This window comes from Hippocampus guttulatus, chromosome 21 (genome assembly GCF_054856545.1).
Source record: "Hippocampus guttulatus isolate MCC_2025c chromosome 21, RoL_Hgut_1.0, whole genome shotgun sequence".
NCBI classification, from domain to species: domain Eukaryota; kingdom Metazoa; phylum Chordata; class Actinopteri; order Syngnathiformes; family Syngnathidae; genus Hippocampus; species Hippocampus guttulatus.
The window spans coordinates 7050778-7068277 of record NC_141281.1 but is presented as its reverse complement, the minus strand read 5'-3'; the positions used below and the strand labels follow the sequence as shown (position 1 = coordinate 7068277).

General features: G+C 42.8%; 1 protein-coding gene across 2 annotated transcripts; it reads right to left on the bottom strand.

Moving 5' to 3' along the window:
* Positions 1-11366: 11366 nt before the first annotated feature.
* hccsb (holocytochrome c synthase b) lies at positions 11367-14160 on the bottom strand. Of its 2 annotated transcripts, none has more exons than XM_086102027.1 (8): positions 14028-14160; positions 13291-13409; positions 13166-13216; positions 12920-13050; positions 12586-12734; positions 12336-12455; positions 12171-12257; positions 11367-11913 (listed from the first exon to the last, which is right to left on the bottom strand). In XM_086102027.1, the coding sequence occupies exons 2-8, from the start codon at positions 13397-13399 to the stop codon at positions 11715-11717; spliced, it is 846 nt and encodes a 281-aa protein (XP_085958153.1). In that variant the 5' UTR covers positions 13400-13409; positions 14028-14160; the 3' UTR covers positions 11367-11714. The 2 variants fall into 2 exon arrangements, with proteins under 2 accessions (XP_085958153.1, XP_085958154.1); XM_086102028.1 differs by having other exon boundaries at positions 13166-13213.
* Positions 14161-17500: the final 3340 nt, after the last annotated feature.

Genomic DNA, 17500 nt, shown 5'->3' with positions numbered 1-17500 from the left:
AGAAGTCTTGTCAAGCTCAATTTCCAATGACCTACTATATATATATATATATATATATATTTATTTATTTATTTTAAATTCCTTATACCACAGGTGTCAAAGTCAAGGCCCGGGGGCCAGATCTGGCCCGTCACATCATTTTATGTGGCCCGCGAAAGCAAATCAAGCATGTCAAGTTCCAGGATGCTTGCTAAAATCTGAAGCAGAATTTCAAGTTGTCATATGTAATCCAAAATAACAGTCATTATTTTCCACTTCTGATTTCAAAACTAGTTATCCATCAATTTGTTGTGCGCTGTGTATGTAATCTGTGGAGGTGATTAAACATTCATATGGTTTCCCAAAATTCATAACGGCCCTCCAAGGGAAACCTTAACGACAATGTGGCCCGCGACAAAAATGAGTTTGACACCCCTGCCTTATAGACTTGCCCGTTACTCCGCCTGAAGATGTTTGTATTTTTGTTACTTTTCACACCCCCTTCCCGCAAGTCGTGTTTTTAGTTTGCGTCGTGTGTCAAAATTATTCATCAAAGTCAGCGCCTAATATTTGTATTCTTATCCCTGCGCATGCATTCACAGAAGCTTCATGTTCAGTCACATTTCTCTGTGTTTTCCTGCCGCCATTCGACTCACTTTATTTTTATTCTCATGCGCCCCTGCCGCCCGCTCGCTGCCGCAACATTTGTGCTACGAATAAATATTTAATTAACGATGAAGTATGTTCCGAGAAACACCGCGCCGGCACAGCGAGAACATACAAAACTTAAAAATTGAACCCGTATCTCTTTTTACGGTGAAGCGGTCTCGCTCGCCAACTATCCGCCTTGCTGCTACGACCATCTGAAGAGTTAATTTGAATGATCGACGCCGGGAAGGCTCCTAAGACGGGAAACGTTACCTGTCGTGACAAAAAAAAACATCTTCATAACAAAGTCGCTGGCGCATTGGGATCATCTTCCCGTAATACGAGAGTGCCATATAGGAAGAAAATATTAACACCTATGCGGCCCGGGGAAAAGCCATCGGGTGTTTTTGCTTCCATTAACTGGATGTTAGGCACTTGACACCAACAAAATGCCCCTCAGAGTGTAAGGAGCCCTCAAGGAAATAGATTCAGCCGACATTAAATCCTTTTCTCCTGCTACTCGGAAAGGCTTGAAGCCTGAAGCGGGATTAAGAGAAGTCTATCAGTCCTTTTCCATCATAGGTGATAAGTAAGGTGTTGAGTGGGGAGGAAAAAAAAAGGGTTTTAAACCCAGGAACATGCCACACATCATTCTTTTAATACTGCCGGTATTGAAAAAGAAGGGAGCTAGCTTAGCAGTCAGGAATTGTTTATTTTTTCTGGAGTATGGAGTTAGTATATACATCTATGTATACATCTATACTGGATAGATAATCTACATCACAGGTGTCAAAGTCAAGGCCCGGGGGCCAGATTAGGCCCGCCATATCATTTTATGTGGCCCGTGAAAGAAAATCCTGCGTGTCAACTTGCATTATCCTTGCTAAAATCTGTCCTGAAATGTCAAATTGTCATGTGTAATAAATGACGTTGCCATTTTGCAATAATGGTGTTATCCTGTTCACACTACAGCTCCGATGAAGGCTAAAGTGACAGCCGAAACTGTCAGCCAGGTAAGATTTGAAAAGAAATGTCACCAAAAAAAGACCATTGTCTGGAAAAAAAAAAAAAAGAAACTTTAAAACAAATAGTTGACTTGAGTGAGGTCAAAACTAGAAATCCATAAATTGGTGGTTAACAAGTCATGCGAAAAGCTGATTAAACATTTATTCTCGGGGCCGCAGGAAAATTAGCCAATGTACAGTGCAGAGTAACAAAAACGGAACTGTCATCGCGTGACAAAGAATAACAGTCACACCGTCAAGGGTCCGATTAAAATGCACCGCTTGCTTTTAGCGTGCGCACATTAGTAAACGCATGCTTATGATTTGAACATAGAAATTGTTTGCTTGGCTGGACGTGCGGCGCTTCAGATTTCCGTATCTCAAACTCGTATCCAAGCAACGCCAGGAGTGTCTTGTTTACATCCCAAAACAAGAGCCTTCAGGGTCTCTCGCCTTTGTCGTTTGCAGGGGGTCGGGTGTTCGCTCGCTTCCTGAGGGGGGGGTTGAGACTTTTGCCAAGAAAAATAAATTGCGGCCATCGCATTTGACTTGAGGCTTCTTTTTAACTCAATACACCTGTTAGCTCTCTTTTTTTTCTGCAGCTGTGATCGATGAAACGTGTCCAATGCGAGTTGTTTATGTCCATAGGAAATCTCAAACGGTCCGTTTTCAAACATGTACATTTTTTTGGGGTGTAACTTGTGCATCAGAAATGTGGGTTTGCATTGTACAGTTGATGGCAAAAGTGGAGGACCCAAATGCAGGAAAGCGGGGAAACAAGTCATCAATCATCAAATAACATTTTTTTTCCATTAAAAAAAAAAAAACAACAACAACAACATGTGGATGAATCAAAACATTAGATTGACCACAAAAAATAAAATTAAGTAACAAAGAAACAAAACATCAAGCACCGCAAACAACAGGGATATGTTGACACAAGACGACAGAGACGACAATGAACCAAAAGAGGCGTGTGAGGAACCTGGGAACTAAATACAAGCAAACTGATGAGACAATGTGGTGCACCTGGACACGGCACCAGCAGCTGGCGCGAGCTGATTGGTTGACTCCAGTACCGACGAGACCTGGTGTGCACATTTTTTTTTTAAAGTGAAACCTAACTAAAATCAAACCGAGTGAATGGGCAAAATCAAAATCGATACTGTCATGCCACTGCTTATAGATGCCATAATACTGTGGGCATGCAAGCTCCTCAATTAACTTCAGCCCCAAGATGCCACCGGCATTAGTAAGTACGGAAATAAAAGCGGATAGGATCCAAAACACAGTTCGCAGAGTTCACCGTACTACAACGCACACACTCCCATTTTCACTTTCAGAGCGACAACTACTTTGGACCTGATCAAGAATCAAAGGAAAAAAAGATTTCATCCTGAAAAGCGCTGCTCTTAAAATAGCTACGTCACTCCAGCATACACACAAAAAAAACATTTCCATGCTAAATGAACCACAACAATCGCCATCATCAAGTGCATATGTTGTAAATCGCGTCTACCCAAGTGCACAGCCTCAAAATGTACACGAAGGAACAAATGGCTCGCAACTGGAATGTGCGGAAACATTAAAACGTCCACCAGGTCGGTGCGAAGGAGGCCTCTTTGCAGCTGCAATTAAGGCGACGCCTTTTGTCTGATTAGCGGAAAAGGAAGAGACAGAATTGATCGACCTTAAGCCACCGGTCGTTGCTTCCTAAATGGCAGAAACTGAACACAATATACTTCCAGTCACGCGCGCACGCACACACACACACACACACAGATGGCCCTGGAGCGAGTTGCATTTCAAACGTAGCAAATAACACAAGCGGCCTTCTGCGCAAGTGATGTGTGGGAAATGCGCAGATATGCCAAAGCAGCAAGGCTTGCTTTTGTACCGACTAGAAATCAGAGACAAGCACAAGGTCACATTTATTGTACGTATTCATGAGTCTTTGACGACTGGATGAAATAAGTGGAATCCATTGTCACGCCGCAATGTACAGTCCAGTAAAAGGATTGGATGAACATTGCCCCTTTTTCAAGCGGATGCGGAAGGTTTTTAATTTTTTATTTTTTTAAAGAGCTCACCTGGAGGCATTGTGACGGCAATTAATGTTCATAACGGCGATTTTTGTTCCGAATTATCGAATGACAAATGTGTGACTGAACATCCGCGAATCTCAGATTCGATCGGCCGCTGACCACGTGATCGACGTTTGAGACTGGATTTGCCGGGCGGATAGCGGCACCCTTCTCGGTGTGTTCGGCGTTATATTCTCGAGGCGCAACGATCGATCGATGATCAAATTCATCGAGGCATCATTTATGACCTCTTTTAGTTCAAGTTTGTTCAAATTTATGCTTCTCGGCGGTAAATATTAGTACGCGGCACTTAGGAAAAAACATCAAGAGTAAAAACGTCCCCCCCCCCCCTCCCACTACTTTTTATATTTTATCCATGATGTCACAGTATGGTCCTACAACACGTGAGCTCAACAACAAAGAATGTCAAAGATGATTGCTTATCCCCAACTGTGAGGGTTTGAGTGAGCGGAGTCCACAGACTGAAAGCTATGCACAAAGCACATCTGTGTGTTTTCCGGTGCTATTTAAAGAAGTCCAATTAAATCCAATGTTCACATAATCTCTCTCGCTCTCTCACTTTCCACTTTCATTAACTTGCGTTTCTATAGAATGTCAGACACACACCGCCCACGCTTGTCACCCTCAGCGGCCAATTACAGCTGCAGAACGGCGCAGCGGCGACCTCTAGTGGTAGGATTGTATTGTATCGTTGATTTATTTTGTCTCTGAGGTTGCAAGTCACTTTAATTGGCCTGGATTTGGCCTGAGTCGAGGGTCAAACATGTTGGCACCATGTCAAAAGGCATTTTGAGCTCTGGCCAGACTGACTCGATCGGACGCTGCGGTGTCAATGAGGGAGGATTTACGCCACAAATAACTTGGGAGTGTCCGAATGTTTATGGAGTGTATCGTGTGCCAGACCCGCAGGCTATAGGCGATATATTGTGAGAGCGTATCAAAAGCATTTTCTATGCAGTTTTACTCATCCCATACAATTTAAGCACACTCAACTCATTAAAACGTGCTTTTAAAAGTATTTCACGAGCACCTGTTGTCACTCTTATCGCCGTCAAGAAATGGAACACCGTCATATAAGATCACTTTCAGCCAGCGAAAAGAAGAAAAGCATCCGAGCGTGCTTGAAATGTTGACCTTTGATATATATATCTCACTATCTTCAATGCAAATGGGGAAAATATGTTGCTCATCCATTTTCTCTCTGAAGATCTCTAATATTTCTCTTCCTTACTGTCACTGACACCATTTTGTGGGAGCATCACAAGCAGACAATTACGAATGAATCCTTTGGGTTCTCACACACACACACGTCTTAATTCCAAAATGTACAACCTATAAGGCGCTCAACTTAAGTTGAGTCATAAATGAATAAATGTTAAACTCAAAATGAAGTCGAAGTAGTCTGTGGACTAAAACGACATGCCCAAGACGTGGCAAATATCGCAGGTCTACAACACTGCAAGGCTCGCTCGCGATTGCCATCTAACAGCTCATATTCGTTTCCCACCCCTGCTTTCGTGTGCCTTTCATCCAAAATGAATAATTCCTTGTCATGAAATATCTTCAAGCACTAAGGTATGCCTCATTGAAATGTGAAGCGCGCAAGAGAGCAGCAATAAGCCGGCGACACGGCTCGGCAGCAAAATAATATTAATGAAAGCCTGGGAGAGCCGTGTGCGAGCATGACCCTGCGTCGGTCCACTCTGATTGACCCCACTGGAAGTTGGCTGCGGACCGCAAATGCATCCGATTCACAGCATCCTCCACAACAAAGAAGGCCGAGGGATGTGCTTGTCGGCGCATTCAAATGAACTTGCGCTCTTTTGTCTTGTTCATGGCAATTTTAAATCTGTGTGGTGGTTGTGCGACGAAAAAAACCGAAGGGATTGGACTTGAAATTGTATTTCTAGCATCATTCAATTTAGATTCAGTGGGTTGAACACAAAATGAACATGTTTTTTTTTTAGACAAAATGAAACGAACGCCACAAAGTGTAGTACCGCTTTCCACCACAACCTGTGTGGCGGCACTGAGTTCTACTGGAAAAGAAGCGGCATAATAAAGAGCAAGAAAAAGAGGGAGCACGCTCTGTTTGTATGCGTTGCTGCTTTGTGTGTGCTGAAGTCGTTTTAAAGTTTTTATAATGACCATAATATCCGTGCTAATTTTCATCATCTAAGGCATTTTTATACAGTATTATGTTTTAAGACAGCTGTGTCACGTTGCAAAGGTGGTGGTGGTAGTGGACCCCAAAAAGCAAGCAGGAAGGAGGAGCAGGGTGAACTTGACAAATTGGATTAAAATACTAAGGAAACGAAATCCAGAACACACAAAGTCTGGAAAACAAAACGAATCCAAAGTAGCAAACAAAACCATGGCATAAGCAAAAAAACAAAGTGATAAACACAAAACGACAGAAACTGTGACAGCAACTAACATGACAGAAACAAGCAAACAATGACCTGGCAATGCGGGGTCGGGCGGGAGTCCTTTAATACTACTAATTACATAACGACCAACAGGTGTGCAGCTGCAGGGAGGGGGGGGGGGGGGGCTACAGTGCCACCTGTTGGTCACAAACAGAATCATGAAAAGCTGATTGACTTTTCTTATGTATAAAAAAAAAAACGTTTGTTTGTTGTTATTTGTTTTTTTTTTCTTCAGTATTTCGGTGTAATTGCAAGCTGCTGCATGCTTTATGTTCTGCCTTAGGTTCGGATTCAAGAGTCGTTCCAGGATGAAACCTTATGCCTGTTTGCGTCACATACATTTTGTGCTATTTCCCTTTCCTGTCACACATTTCCCCTTTTTTAATAGCCATATGGTCTTTTCACCCAAAAAACAAACAAACAAACAAACAGAACCAAGCAAGAAATCGAATTCCTAATCTAATATTCTACCATGGTATTTCGCATTTGTGAATTGACTACTTGGAGCATGGTAAAATGGAGATGACATGAACCAAGGTACCATTTGGAGTTCAAAGTTTTCCAGGGGATTAAAATCGGGGGCCCAATCAGAGTTTCTTTGTGTTATTGTGAATTTAAGAGGGGTTGGGGGGGGGGGGGGGGGTATAGTGAGCTCCTGGAGAGAATACCAAATAGATCCACTTTGATTAGCATAAGGGGCAAGTGCTTTTGCCATTTCCTCTCATGTCCTGAAGCACTTTGGAGGATGTGCTCAGCGGTGAGTCTGTCTTTGTTGGTGTGGGGACTCATCGAATATTTGCAGCATGTAAAATTGAGGTGAATGTTGCTATTGTTGCCAATCCTTTCTAGACACTTTCAAAAGGTAATGCGGCTTGATTGTGCAGTAGTCTGGTCTGACAAGATAAAAGCCAAGCGGGCTGCATCTAAATAATGGAATGCTACAGTAGATGCACGTATGCCGTGTTTGTGTTGAAAATCTAATTTTGTGCTCAATATTACAACAATGTTGGTAGGTGCTTTGAAAGATAAAAAACATTCAAACATGTCTAAAGAATACTTCTGATTGTAACATCTGCGCATACAAAATGATATTTATAGACCAAAAAAAAGACAAAGCCAACATTGCGTGAAATATAAAATTAGCGTGTTGCCGCCATCTTGTGGGACCTACGATTCCTCAAGGAACACGTTGGGATTTTGACCTGTTTTAGTGCCCTTTCCCTACCCCCCGCCCACTCCTTCCTGCTCAGAAAGGTGCCAAAAATGCAAACGAGACTGTTGATTTTGGAAAAGTAACAGGCTTTTGGAAAGAATAACTCATCGCTATTGAGGATGACGATGAAAACAGAATTTATATTGCATGAGTGGGATGACTTTTGTCAGCGATTCTCAAAAGTTTTCACAGCACGTACCACCTCATTAACTCATTCAGTACCAGCCAATTCTGGACCAAGTCTGAAAAGACGTTTAAAAACGTCTTTGGGAGTGAATGAGTTAAATTCTTGCCTCTCCAAGTGCCACCACAATGACCAGCAGGGCGTTACAATAGCGCAGTGAGCCACTTGCTCATCAAAAACAACACAGAGGCTTGTAATTCCTTAAAATGATATTCAATATTATTGGAAGCCACTGTAATATTATACGCGAATACTGCACTTCCTATCGTAAAATGACATTTTAAAAAACCCCTACATACATATTCAACTCTTAATAATGTTACAAATGCGTCCGGTGAATCAAATGTTTATGTATTTTGAGTTGCACTGCATTATATCTTAACAAAACAAGGGAAGCTACAACTCTATTTTCATCCGTGTGTTTCCATAGCCTATTGTTGTCTCCAACCTCGCCCCCTCATTGAAGACGGTATCAACTGAGATTATGTGACTTTGTAAGTCATCATGGCACCGTCTTGCGATATTGATCCCTTATACCAAATGAAATGGGATGATCACTGCAGAAGTAATTATAAAGGGCCTCAACCCTTGATAGTTTATCAACCCCATCGTGAAAAGACACTAGTAGGCAGATGGGGAATATCTCTCCGTTTGTCAGTGGCCCACACCATAAATGTCGTCGGTCATTGCTCCCGGTAGAACGATAAGCAGCTTATGCCAAATTGGAGAAGGACTGATTATATCCCCGAGGAGATGTGTGATGAAGCGCCGTGCTCTGATTGAGATGTCTACTTCGTTGTCAAAGCCATTCTCCATCACTGCCAAGAGGTGGAGGAGATGCTTTGTAGGGAGCGCCCCGGAAAAAAAAAAAAAAAAAAAAGGACTTTGTTACCGTCTGAAGAAAACCTTTTGGCGCTGCTTTATGAGTGCTTATGTTCTGTATTAGTCAAGGTGTGAACAAAAGATACTTTTGATGCCGTTTTTATAACGAACCACAAGTTATTTTGTTATAATAATAAGAATACAATTGTTCCATTTGCGGGAATCCTTTGACAGAGCCTTCAAAGTGGAATGAGAAACACATACATCTTGCTTTTCGGACATGTATTTGTCCTGCATTCATTTTTGTGAATTCCCTTTTGGACTCAAGAATGGTAGAGTTGATTTTATATTCACACATTTTTTTTTTTCCATCCATGCAAGCCAAAGGTCTTTTGCTGTGCCCCTAACGATCCCGGAAATGTAGGAAACCATCTTAACCAACAGCGAATTGGTCATCCTCAAACCTTCTTAATATTCTATCGGCACCATCTTGAAGCAGCAGGTGCAACGTTATGTGATCTTTCTCCTCGGGCAGGAAGTAAAAACAAATTGCCTCAGGGCACTTGAAAAGAAGGCATCAATTAAACAAGAACATATTCTCTTGGCATTTATAGCCATGCTTCAATACGACAGATTAGCCTCACAGCAAAATATGACCACAGGGTGTGAAGTGAAACGCATCTCAGGAGATGGCACAAATCAAACAGTTTTTTCTCTGTAAACGGTGACCAATCTGTCAGTCTCTATTACATTATCACGTTTTGGCAATTAAAATACATTTTCGGTTTGTAAAATGACCCCATTAGCACCAAGATGCCACCAGGTGGCGATAGAGCAATACGTTACGGTACACCCGAGCACAAAAAACATCTTAATAAGTGAATTTTTAATGGACTGCTGGCGGGTTTGGACATCTCGTGTGTTTTGCAGCTCGACGCAAAGGGGGGAAAGTCACGCTTCGACTCAAGTGTTGAAACACGGTCGGTTCGTGGGAGGTGAAAGATTGTCGTCGACTGTAGTTTTAGCATCGACATTTGTATTATTATTCAATACGATGTCTTTTAGATTTTGAAAATAATCATGACCCACCACACCAACAGGACTGCAAACACAGATGCAGTGAAATCCGATTCTCCATTGACATAATGCAATGCAAAAGCCCGAAGACATGTTTCGCCTGCTGCCTTAACTGCGTAGCAGATTTTCTCTCTGCCCACCTACGTAAAGAACCCCGAGCTGATCATCAATTCACCATGGCCATATGTGCCTTTTGGCATTTCTTCCACAAAAGCCACTTGAGGATAGCAAAACATCATGCAGACATAATCAGAGCTTCCGAATGTTTGGGAAATGTGCAGCGAGCGGCCTCTCGGCTCAGCGAACAGGCGAGACACGTTGGGTCGGGTGTTTCATTTTATTTGCATCCTGTGCAGTCGTCAACGCTCTGAAAACTAAGTAGGAAGGAATAAATCAGTTCCAAGATCGGGACCATGTACAGTGAAGCGTACGCTCTCTTTTTATGACCACAAAGAAAATGACCTTCTTGTTTCGATTTCGAAAGGAGCTCAAGATTCAAGTTTGCAGCTATGGTTCTTCTTTCTGTAGCTTGGGTCTGTCATGGGCATTGTTTTGAGATTCAGCTTGAATGACTTTTTTTTTTCCCTGCCTTGTGTCCTGAACCATCTGAACAAGTTTCTCCTAAAAGGAGGATTCTATATGTGACGGTGGGTTTGGTAATAAAATTTTGTGACGTATTTGTTGATTGCCTAGTTATTTACAATTTTTTTTTAAATACTGTATGTGTCTATCAACATAACTTGACGCCCATTGGCTTGTTATGCAAAAACTCTCGAGTATATTTGGGATAACTTTCACAATCGGTAAATGGAGTGTATAACATTTGTTCAGTAAACGCAGCTTGCTTGCTTGGTTCGAGACGTGAAACGTGCCTGCCAGCACCACTGAGGCTCACGAATGAGCACATTACATCGTATTTTGTTGTGGTGTGCACAAAAAAAAAAAAAAAAAAAAAAAAAAGCGAGTATAACTCAATAGTCACCGCCGCAGGCATCCACGAGCAGACTTCCCGTGGCCTTGTAAGCAGCTCTGCTGTGAAGGACGCAAATGCTATAGAAGTACACAACAGCCTGTGGACAAAGGTGATTTGACAGTCAACAACACCAGCAGGGAGCAAAACAGCTTCACAGCAGGTGTGGGCTAAGATGGTCCAACGTCCTCTTTACACCGGGTGTGTCGCCTTTTTGGAAGCTTCAAAGTGTGTCTTTTACTGTCAAGCTGGAATGACCGAAAAGCTCCGTTTCAAGGAGCCGACCGTCCGCCATCGACCCGTTACCGCACGTGCACGCACCCGCATGCTCATGTTATGATGAGGAACAGCATAGCTCCTTCTGACTACATTTTTTTTTTCATCTCCAAAGAACACGAATGGATCCGGTTACCTAAATTCATTTGAATATTCTGATTGTCATTTGTAATCTGGTTTTGGTATTGTCTTGCGAAAGTCCATTCTCAGAGTGGCTCTTCGACAGTGATTTTTTTTTTATTCGTTTTTTAAACCTGTGCTACTTTGTGTGCGTGTAGTCATAATGCTTGCTACCAGCCATGAGCAACTGTTTACGAGCTATGCGCAACTCGTTTGCCATGACTGCAAATCAAGAAATAAACCTTGATGAAACACCTCCCTCTTGTGTTCATATTTGAAACTGCATCCATAAGGCTGGAGCGTCGCCGTTTCTGAATCACTTGGCGCCGGGCGCTTTCCTAAAACGCTTTAGCATTGACTTCACAATTCAGTATCAAAGATTATAGGAGAAGATATAAATCTTTTAAAATACGCTGATCAGTCTCAGTCACTGGAGATATGAAAACAAGACCTCTCCAAACACGAACGAGGACTCAAGACGTTAAATCCCGCCAAGGAAAACTTGTTAACATAATTTGAGTCATTAACATTGTGTTCAATAGGTTTGTGGATATTTGTATTCAGTTACAGTATAACGGTACATTCATTCATGTAAAACAGTGGTCTCCAAACACTGAGAGGTACTTTGACATGAATAAATCAATAACTATTTATTACAGAGTATTTGCTGTTGTGTAGTTTATCTGAGCGTTTGAGGTAATTTGTCCACAAAAAACATAATTTAAAAAAAAAAAAAAACGTTACATAATTAGCTATAGTTGAGTTTCTTACAAGCCATGATTATTTCCAAAAAGCAGATTCTCTTCACACAGCACCACAAAACTTGCAAAGAGCAGAAATGAGCAATGTGTGTGTGTGTGTGTGCTTCAAGTTTATGCAAGAGTTCTTCAGGAGGTCCATCGCCACCAGGCCACTTTCATACGATCCCAGACGGCACCTAAGGAGTCGAAGGCCGGGCGGACATCCAGGATGGAGAACTGGTACGATTTTTTGTCGATTTCTCCGTCATAATAGTCGATGACGTAGCGCACCTCTTTTCCGCAGCGGTCGACGATCCAGTCATGACGGTCGAAGGGCAGCTCGTAGCTGTGGGAGAGAGAGATGAGGCAAATGAAGAATTCCATTTTTGTTTTTGGTAGCGCTCAAGTGTTGTTTCTGATCAAATGAATCCATTGTTTGTATGATTAATCCAGAAGAGCAGAGCAGGAAAAAAAGTAAATGCTGCTCTTGTGTTTGATCTCACTAGACGCTGCTACTCTACTTTGGATCGAAGAAACAAAATACGGTAAAACACAAATATCCGGTAGGCATCCATATTCACATCATGGTAAAGCTCAGCTTACCCCATCCAATGGCGGAAGCGAGCCCTCGGCGAGTACTCTTTGGCTTTACCGCCGAACCGCTTCAGCATTGGACCACATGGGCATTCGCTGCAGGAAGATGTTGCTGTCAACTGATGTAGTTCAAATGTGGCCGGGGGGGTAATGGTCTGTTGCCCATCGACTCACCCTGCATGCAGCGCCTCCCACTTCAGGATCTCCTGCCAGGCTTGTTCATTGTTCTTGTTGTGGATTTTGATGATGTTGCCCATGTCGGCGGCAGCGAGGTCATCTTCGCGCCAGCGCCACCTGGGTTCACAATAACACAAAACTGTCTGCTGCCCGACGATGCTGCTCTAATCCAGTGGTTTCATTCGGTGCAAAGCGAAAAATGTAAGAGCTGATGTTCATAGAGGAGGAACATCTCCGCTTCACTGACCCCTTCCTCAGCATGGCGTTCCAGAACATCTGTTCGGATGGGTACACCCAGTGCTTTTCGGTGCCATGGCGGGGAATCGTCGATTCTTCTCTGGAGAGGGATAACTTGAAGGGTTGGTCTGGGGCCGGCGTTTGGTTTGGAGGAGGCATCTAAGAACATGGGGCGTGACAGAAATGTTACGAAACAATATACCATTGAGGCTTAAAACTGCGATTAACCCTTCCCTTTCATGCACCCTGTAACCTGATCACGTCCTAAACTGTTCATTGTTTTGAATATATAACATTTCATTGCTACTTCAACAAACAGAAACAGCATAGAGTATTTCTTGTACCATATTTGCTGGGTCGATGTCATTATTGCCAGCTGCGGCTTTCATGGGACACTCCACAAATTCATAGGCCCGATCCTGGTGAACTGGGCCAGCTTCGGCCTTGTGCATCGGACACTCCGAAGGCGGAGACACTGCAACAAGAGCAGAACACCAGAGCAGAAGGAATGAGCGATTTGACTTCACAAAACAATGTAGACAGTAAGGAACTTACTGCATATGGGACGAGACCTATCAACCTGTCCCTACCTGTAACTGGCTTAGCTTGATGCATGGGACACTCTGACGGGGGGGAGTCTACTTTTAAGAAACATAAGAGATATACAAATTAGATAATGCCACAGTTTCCATGCTATTACATTATGCATCATCACCTTTAACAGACTGATTTTCTTTGTGCATAGGACAGCCTTGAGGAGGGGTAGCAATCACTGCCTCTGCTTGAACTGTGGGAGCAGCAGGTGTTGAAGTCGAGGCCCCCATCCCGCCTGATCTGATGTGGCAACAAACACACACACACAAAGATGACACTACACTGTACTATAATGCTGAATGTTAACACTATGTTTCACATTTCGGACATAGCAAGACTTCCGTGTTAGTTTAAAAAAAATACTGCAAGCTTAAAATCAACCCTCATACGAAGACCTGCAAGTGTTCATACTTCATATATTGTATTGTATCACTCCCACTGACCGGTCTAAGTTTACGTCACAACCAAAATATGACGGCAAATAAAACACGTTGTGTAGCCTCAAGAGTATTAATTACCACGCAAGCATGTGCATCATAATTATCCTCCTATGACATAAAAACATAATGATAATTATGTGATATGATGCATGGACATAATATTTATTTGAAACCCGCACAATAACGTCACTGCTAACAATTAGCACTATAGGAACGCCACTTGAAATTCTAAACAAACATACTTGCGTTGTATTGGCAAATTCAATACAATGACAAATCAATCAAATAGCTTATTTAGATGCTGACAAGTACAGACAAGCTAGCAGCACTGCTAATATTAACAGAAGTTCCGAACAAAAATCGGTACACCCAGTGAAAGATACACAGTGGACAAAAGATGGCTCTTGGGGTTACTTACATATAACGTGATCGTGATAACAAAATATCAAAACAAGCACCAATTGCAGTACTTCTGTCCACGTTCTATTCCAATGTCAATGAGTCAAGGGGCTCGCGACTGGGTTATGGAACGTCTGTGAGTACGTATTGAATGACGTCACGACGCAGAAAGACGTACCCATCCTCTTCTTCATTTTACGTGATTCTCATACAGCGTTTAGGTACATTACCGCCACCCTCTGTTGGAGAATAAAACTTGCATTTTTGATTGGAGTTACATCGGCAGATATATTTATTTTAATTAGTGAAATCACTTTCCTGATCCTTTTGATATTGCATTCACTTGAAAAAAAATATCTCCGTTTAGTTCGTTATTTTTTGGCTTTTATATTTTTTGAACCTTTTTTTAATGTAAAAACGTTGAATGAAATTATCACTTTTTAAAATTCATTCATTCATTCATTCATTTTCCGAACCGCTGAATCCTCACTAGGGTCGTGGGGGGTGCTGGAGCCTATCCCAGCCGTCTTCGGCAGTAGGCGGGGGACACCCTGAACCGGTCGCCAGCCAATCGCAGGGCACACAGAGACGAACAACCATGCGCACTCACATTCACACCTGGGGACAATTTAGCGTGTTCAATCAGCCTGCCATGTATGGTTTTTTTTGGAACGTGGGAGGAAACCGGAGTACCCGGAGAAAACCCACGCAGGCCCGGGGAGAACATGCAAACTCCACACAGGGAGGCCGGAGCTGGAATTGAACCCAGCACTGTGAAGTCGACGTGCTAACCACTCGACTACCGGGCCGCCCTTTTTAAAATTTTGAATTGTAAATTCATTTGAACAGAAGCAATTTGGTTTTTTTTTTTAAATGTCTGAAAGTATTCAAAAATAAGTACATATTTTATTTCGTCTTCTTTATTTTTTTTAAACAAATATCTAAATACAAGGAAGAATAAAAGAATACATGTTCCACCTGTGATATCCTGCTGCGTTTATATTGACTTTTGCTCTCGACTTTGCCATGGATCAAGTTATCTTAATGCGCAAGACACAACTGCTTTTTGAACGTGCTCCTTCTGACAGGCGAGGGTCATCACACTTTGGCGAGTTCTGTTTGAAAGCAAGGGCGAATAAATCTTGCCTTGTGTTGTGCCATCTACAGTCATTTCGAGCAGTGTCGTTTCAATGTCTGGCTGTCATGACAACAGATCACATCCAACCCAAGAGAAAAACACATGGAGGAAAGCAAAACAAGGTGGTTGTCCACATGTCGCACACTGCCTCATTTAAAATGTGTCCCAGCTGTTTTGTCCAGTATGGCCGTGCAGTATTTGGTTCAACGTATTAACAAGTCACAGAGCTGCTAACCATGGTCTCAAAAGCCTTTTTCTCCCGCCATGGCTATTTTTCACAGATGATGCAGCACATTATTTAGCCACAACTTACAGGCTGCTTGCTACTTTTGTTTTTAATTTCAACTGAGTTGCCTGATGATACCTAACTAGCAAAGTTGCGCTGCAGCATGACTGCCTCAACGACTGAAACTCTACACAAGCATTCAGGGGGAAAAAAATAAAAAATAACAGCGCGTTTGTATTTTGTATTGATATTGTGACAGTAATTTCAAAATATACAATACATATACAGGAATACAAAATAAGAACATTCACAAGCAGCTGCAGGAAGCCGAAATCATGTGCAGACGGTTATCAACCTCATTACTAACATCACTCACTGGGACACGTATTTTTCTTTCTTAGAAACAAAATAAATAAAATGATGCTCCCGATATATTGCGCATCCAAGATAAGGGGCATATATTGAAACGAGAGCCAATTATACAATTCTGACTCAATAATTTGAATGTTTTCACCAAAAGCGACACAAGGTTCTATTACGTTTAACATACAGGCTATATCAATGTGCCCGTGAGAACGTACTTTTATGCCGTTTGTGGTTTGGTCCACATATGGCCTCAAGGTGCACCCCACCCCAACAGCCAAACTCCCCATACAAGAAATAACCCCCCCCCCACCCCACCCCACCCACCCACCATTAAAAGTACCCAGGCATCCAAATAAAATTCTATTCACAGCCTAAACATCATCAGAAGCACTGACTTACATTTAGAACGCTATTCCTAATCCTGCAGTATTTCTGTTGGCTGAAGATTTTTTTTGTGTGTGTGTGTGTGTGTGTCCAATCAGATTTCAGGCTTTGTGTGCATCACTTGTCTTTTGTGCTCGGTTAGTAACACAAATCAAGTGCCATATGTTAACTAGTACATTTTTATAATGTCACAGAGGTAGACGGTTATTTATCATCAAGTGCACAATTTAGCCTCCCACCGGCATACCAAAGTCGCCCTCCTCGTGAGGACAACAGAGGATGGAGATGGAATAAATGCACACACGACTTTCCACAGCCGCCTGCATTGTTATAAAAGCAGCATGTTACGTCGGCGAGCCCTGCTCAAGTCTGCGGCTCGTCTCATTTATTTTTATTCTCTATTCACTAACTTGTGGCGTCACGTTCTGACCCAATCGTGTCAACCCAATCTCAACCCAAACACTTGGAAATGAAGCTAACAGCCCCACGCTAAAAGCAAACCATATGTTCCTTTTTGTCATCGATCTTACTTGTCACTCCGGCACTGACAGAGGCCCCTCTTTGTCAGTGTGCTGTCTTGCCGCCTCTCTTGTTGTGCGGCAACAAAAAGTAAGACAGCTATGCGAAGTGATTGTGTGAGTGTGTTTAAACCGTGCAGCTTCAGACATATCAACACGACTGTATAGCTAGTGCGAACATGACAGATGTTTGCTTTGGTTAATGCAGCTTTTCCATTTACCTGCCTTGGCATTCGGACTTGAGTGTGCGAGTCTCCCCAACACACACACACATTCTGACAGATTTTGAAAGGCCATTAATTGCTGCCTGTGGAACATAAACAGAAAGTTGCTGCAATGTCGGAATGGCAACCCCGCGCGCTGACATGTCAGATGCAGCGTCTGTCATGAAAAGCTTGTGAGGAAGGTTTTAAGCAAGCCTTTACTAGCCACAACGAGAGAAGATGCCACTAAGATGTTAAAAAAAAATAAAAAAAAAGGACTGAGCTGATGGACCCTCGTGAAAAATTTCAAAGATGTAGCCGAAATCAGGGCGGCCTGGTAGTCCAGTGGTTAGCACGTCGGCTTCACAGTGCAGAGGTACCGGGTTCGATTCCAGCTCCGGCCTCCCTGTGTGGAGTTTGCATGTTCTCCCCGGGCTTGCGTGGGTTTTCTCCGGGTGCTCCGGTTTCCTCCCACATTCCAAAAAAAACATGCATGTCAGGCTGATTGGACGCTGTAAATTGTCCCTAGGTGTGAGTGTGGGCGTGGATGGTTGTTCGTCTCTGTGTGCCCTGCGATTGGCTGGCAACTGATTCAGGGTGTCCCCCGCCTACTGCCCGGAGATGGCTGGGATAGGCTCCAGCTCCCCCCGCGACCCT

Coding starts and splice junctions, on each gene's coding strand:
- hccsb (XM_086102027.1), bottom strand. CDS start 13,399: ATGGGGGCCTCGACTTCAACACCTGCTGCTCCCACAGTTCAAGCAGAG. Junction 13,217..13,290: donor AGAAAATCAGTCTGTTAAAG/GTGATGATGCAT, acceptor GTTTCTTAAAAG/TAGACTCCCCCCCGTCAGAG. Junction 13,051..13,165: donor TCAAGCTAAGCCAGTTACAG/GTAGGGACAGGT, acceptor CTCTTGTTGCAG/TGTCTCCGCCTTCGGAGTGT.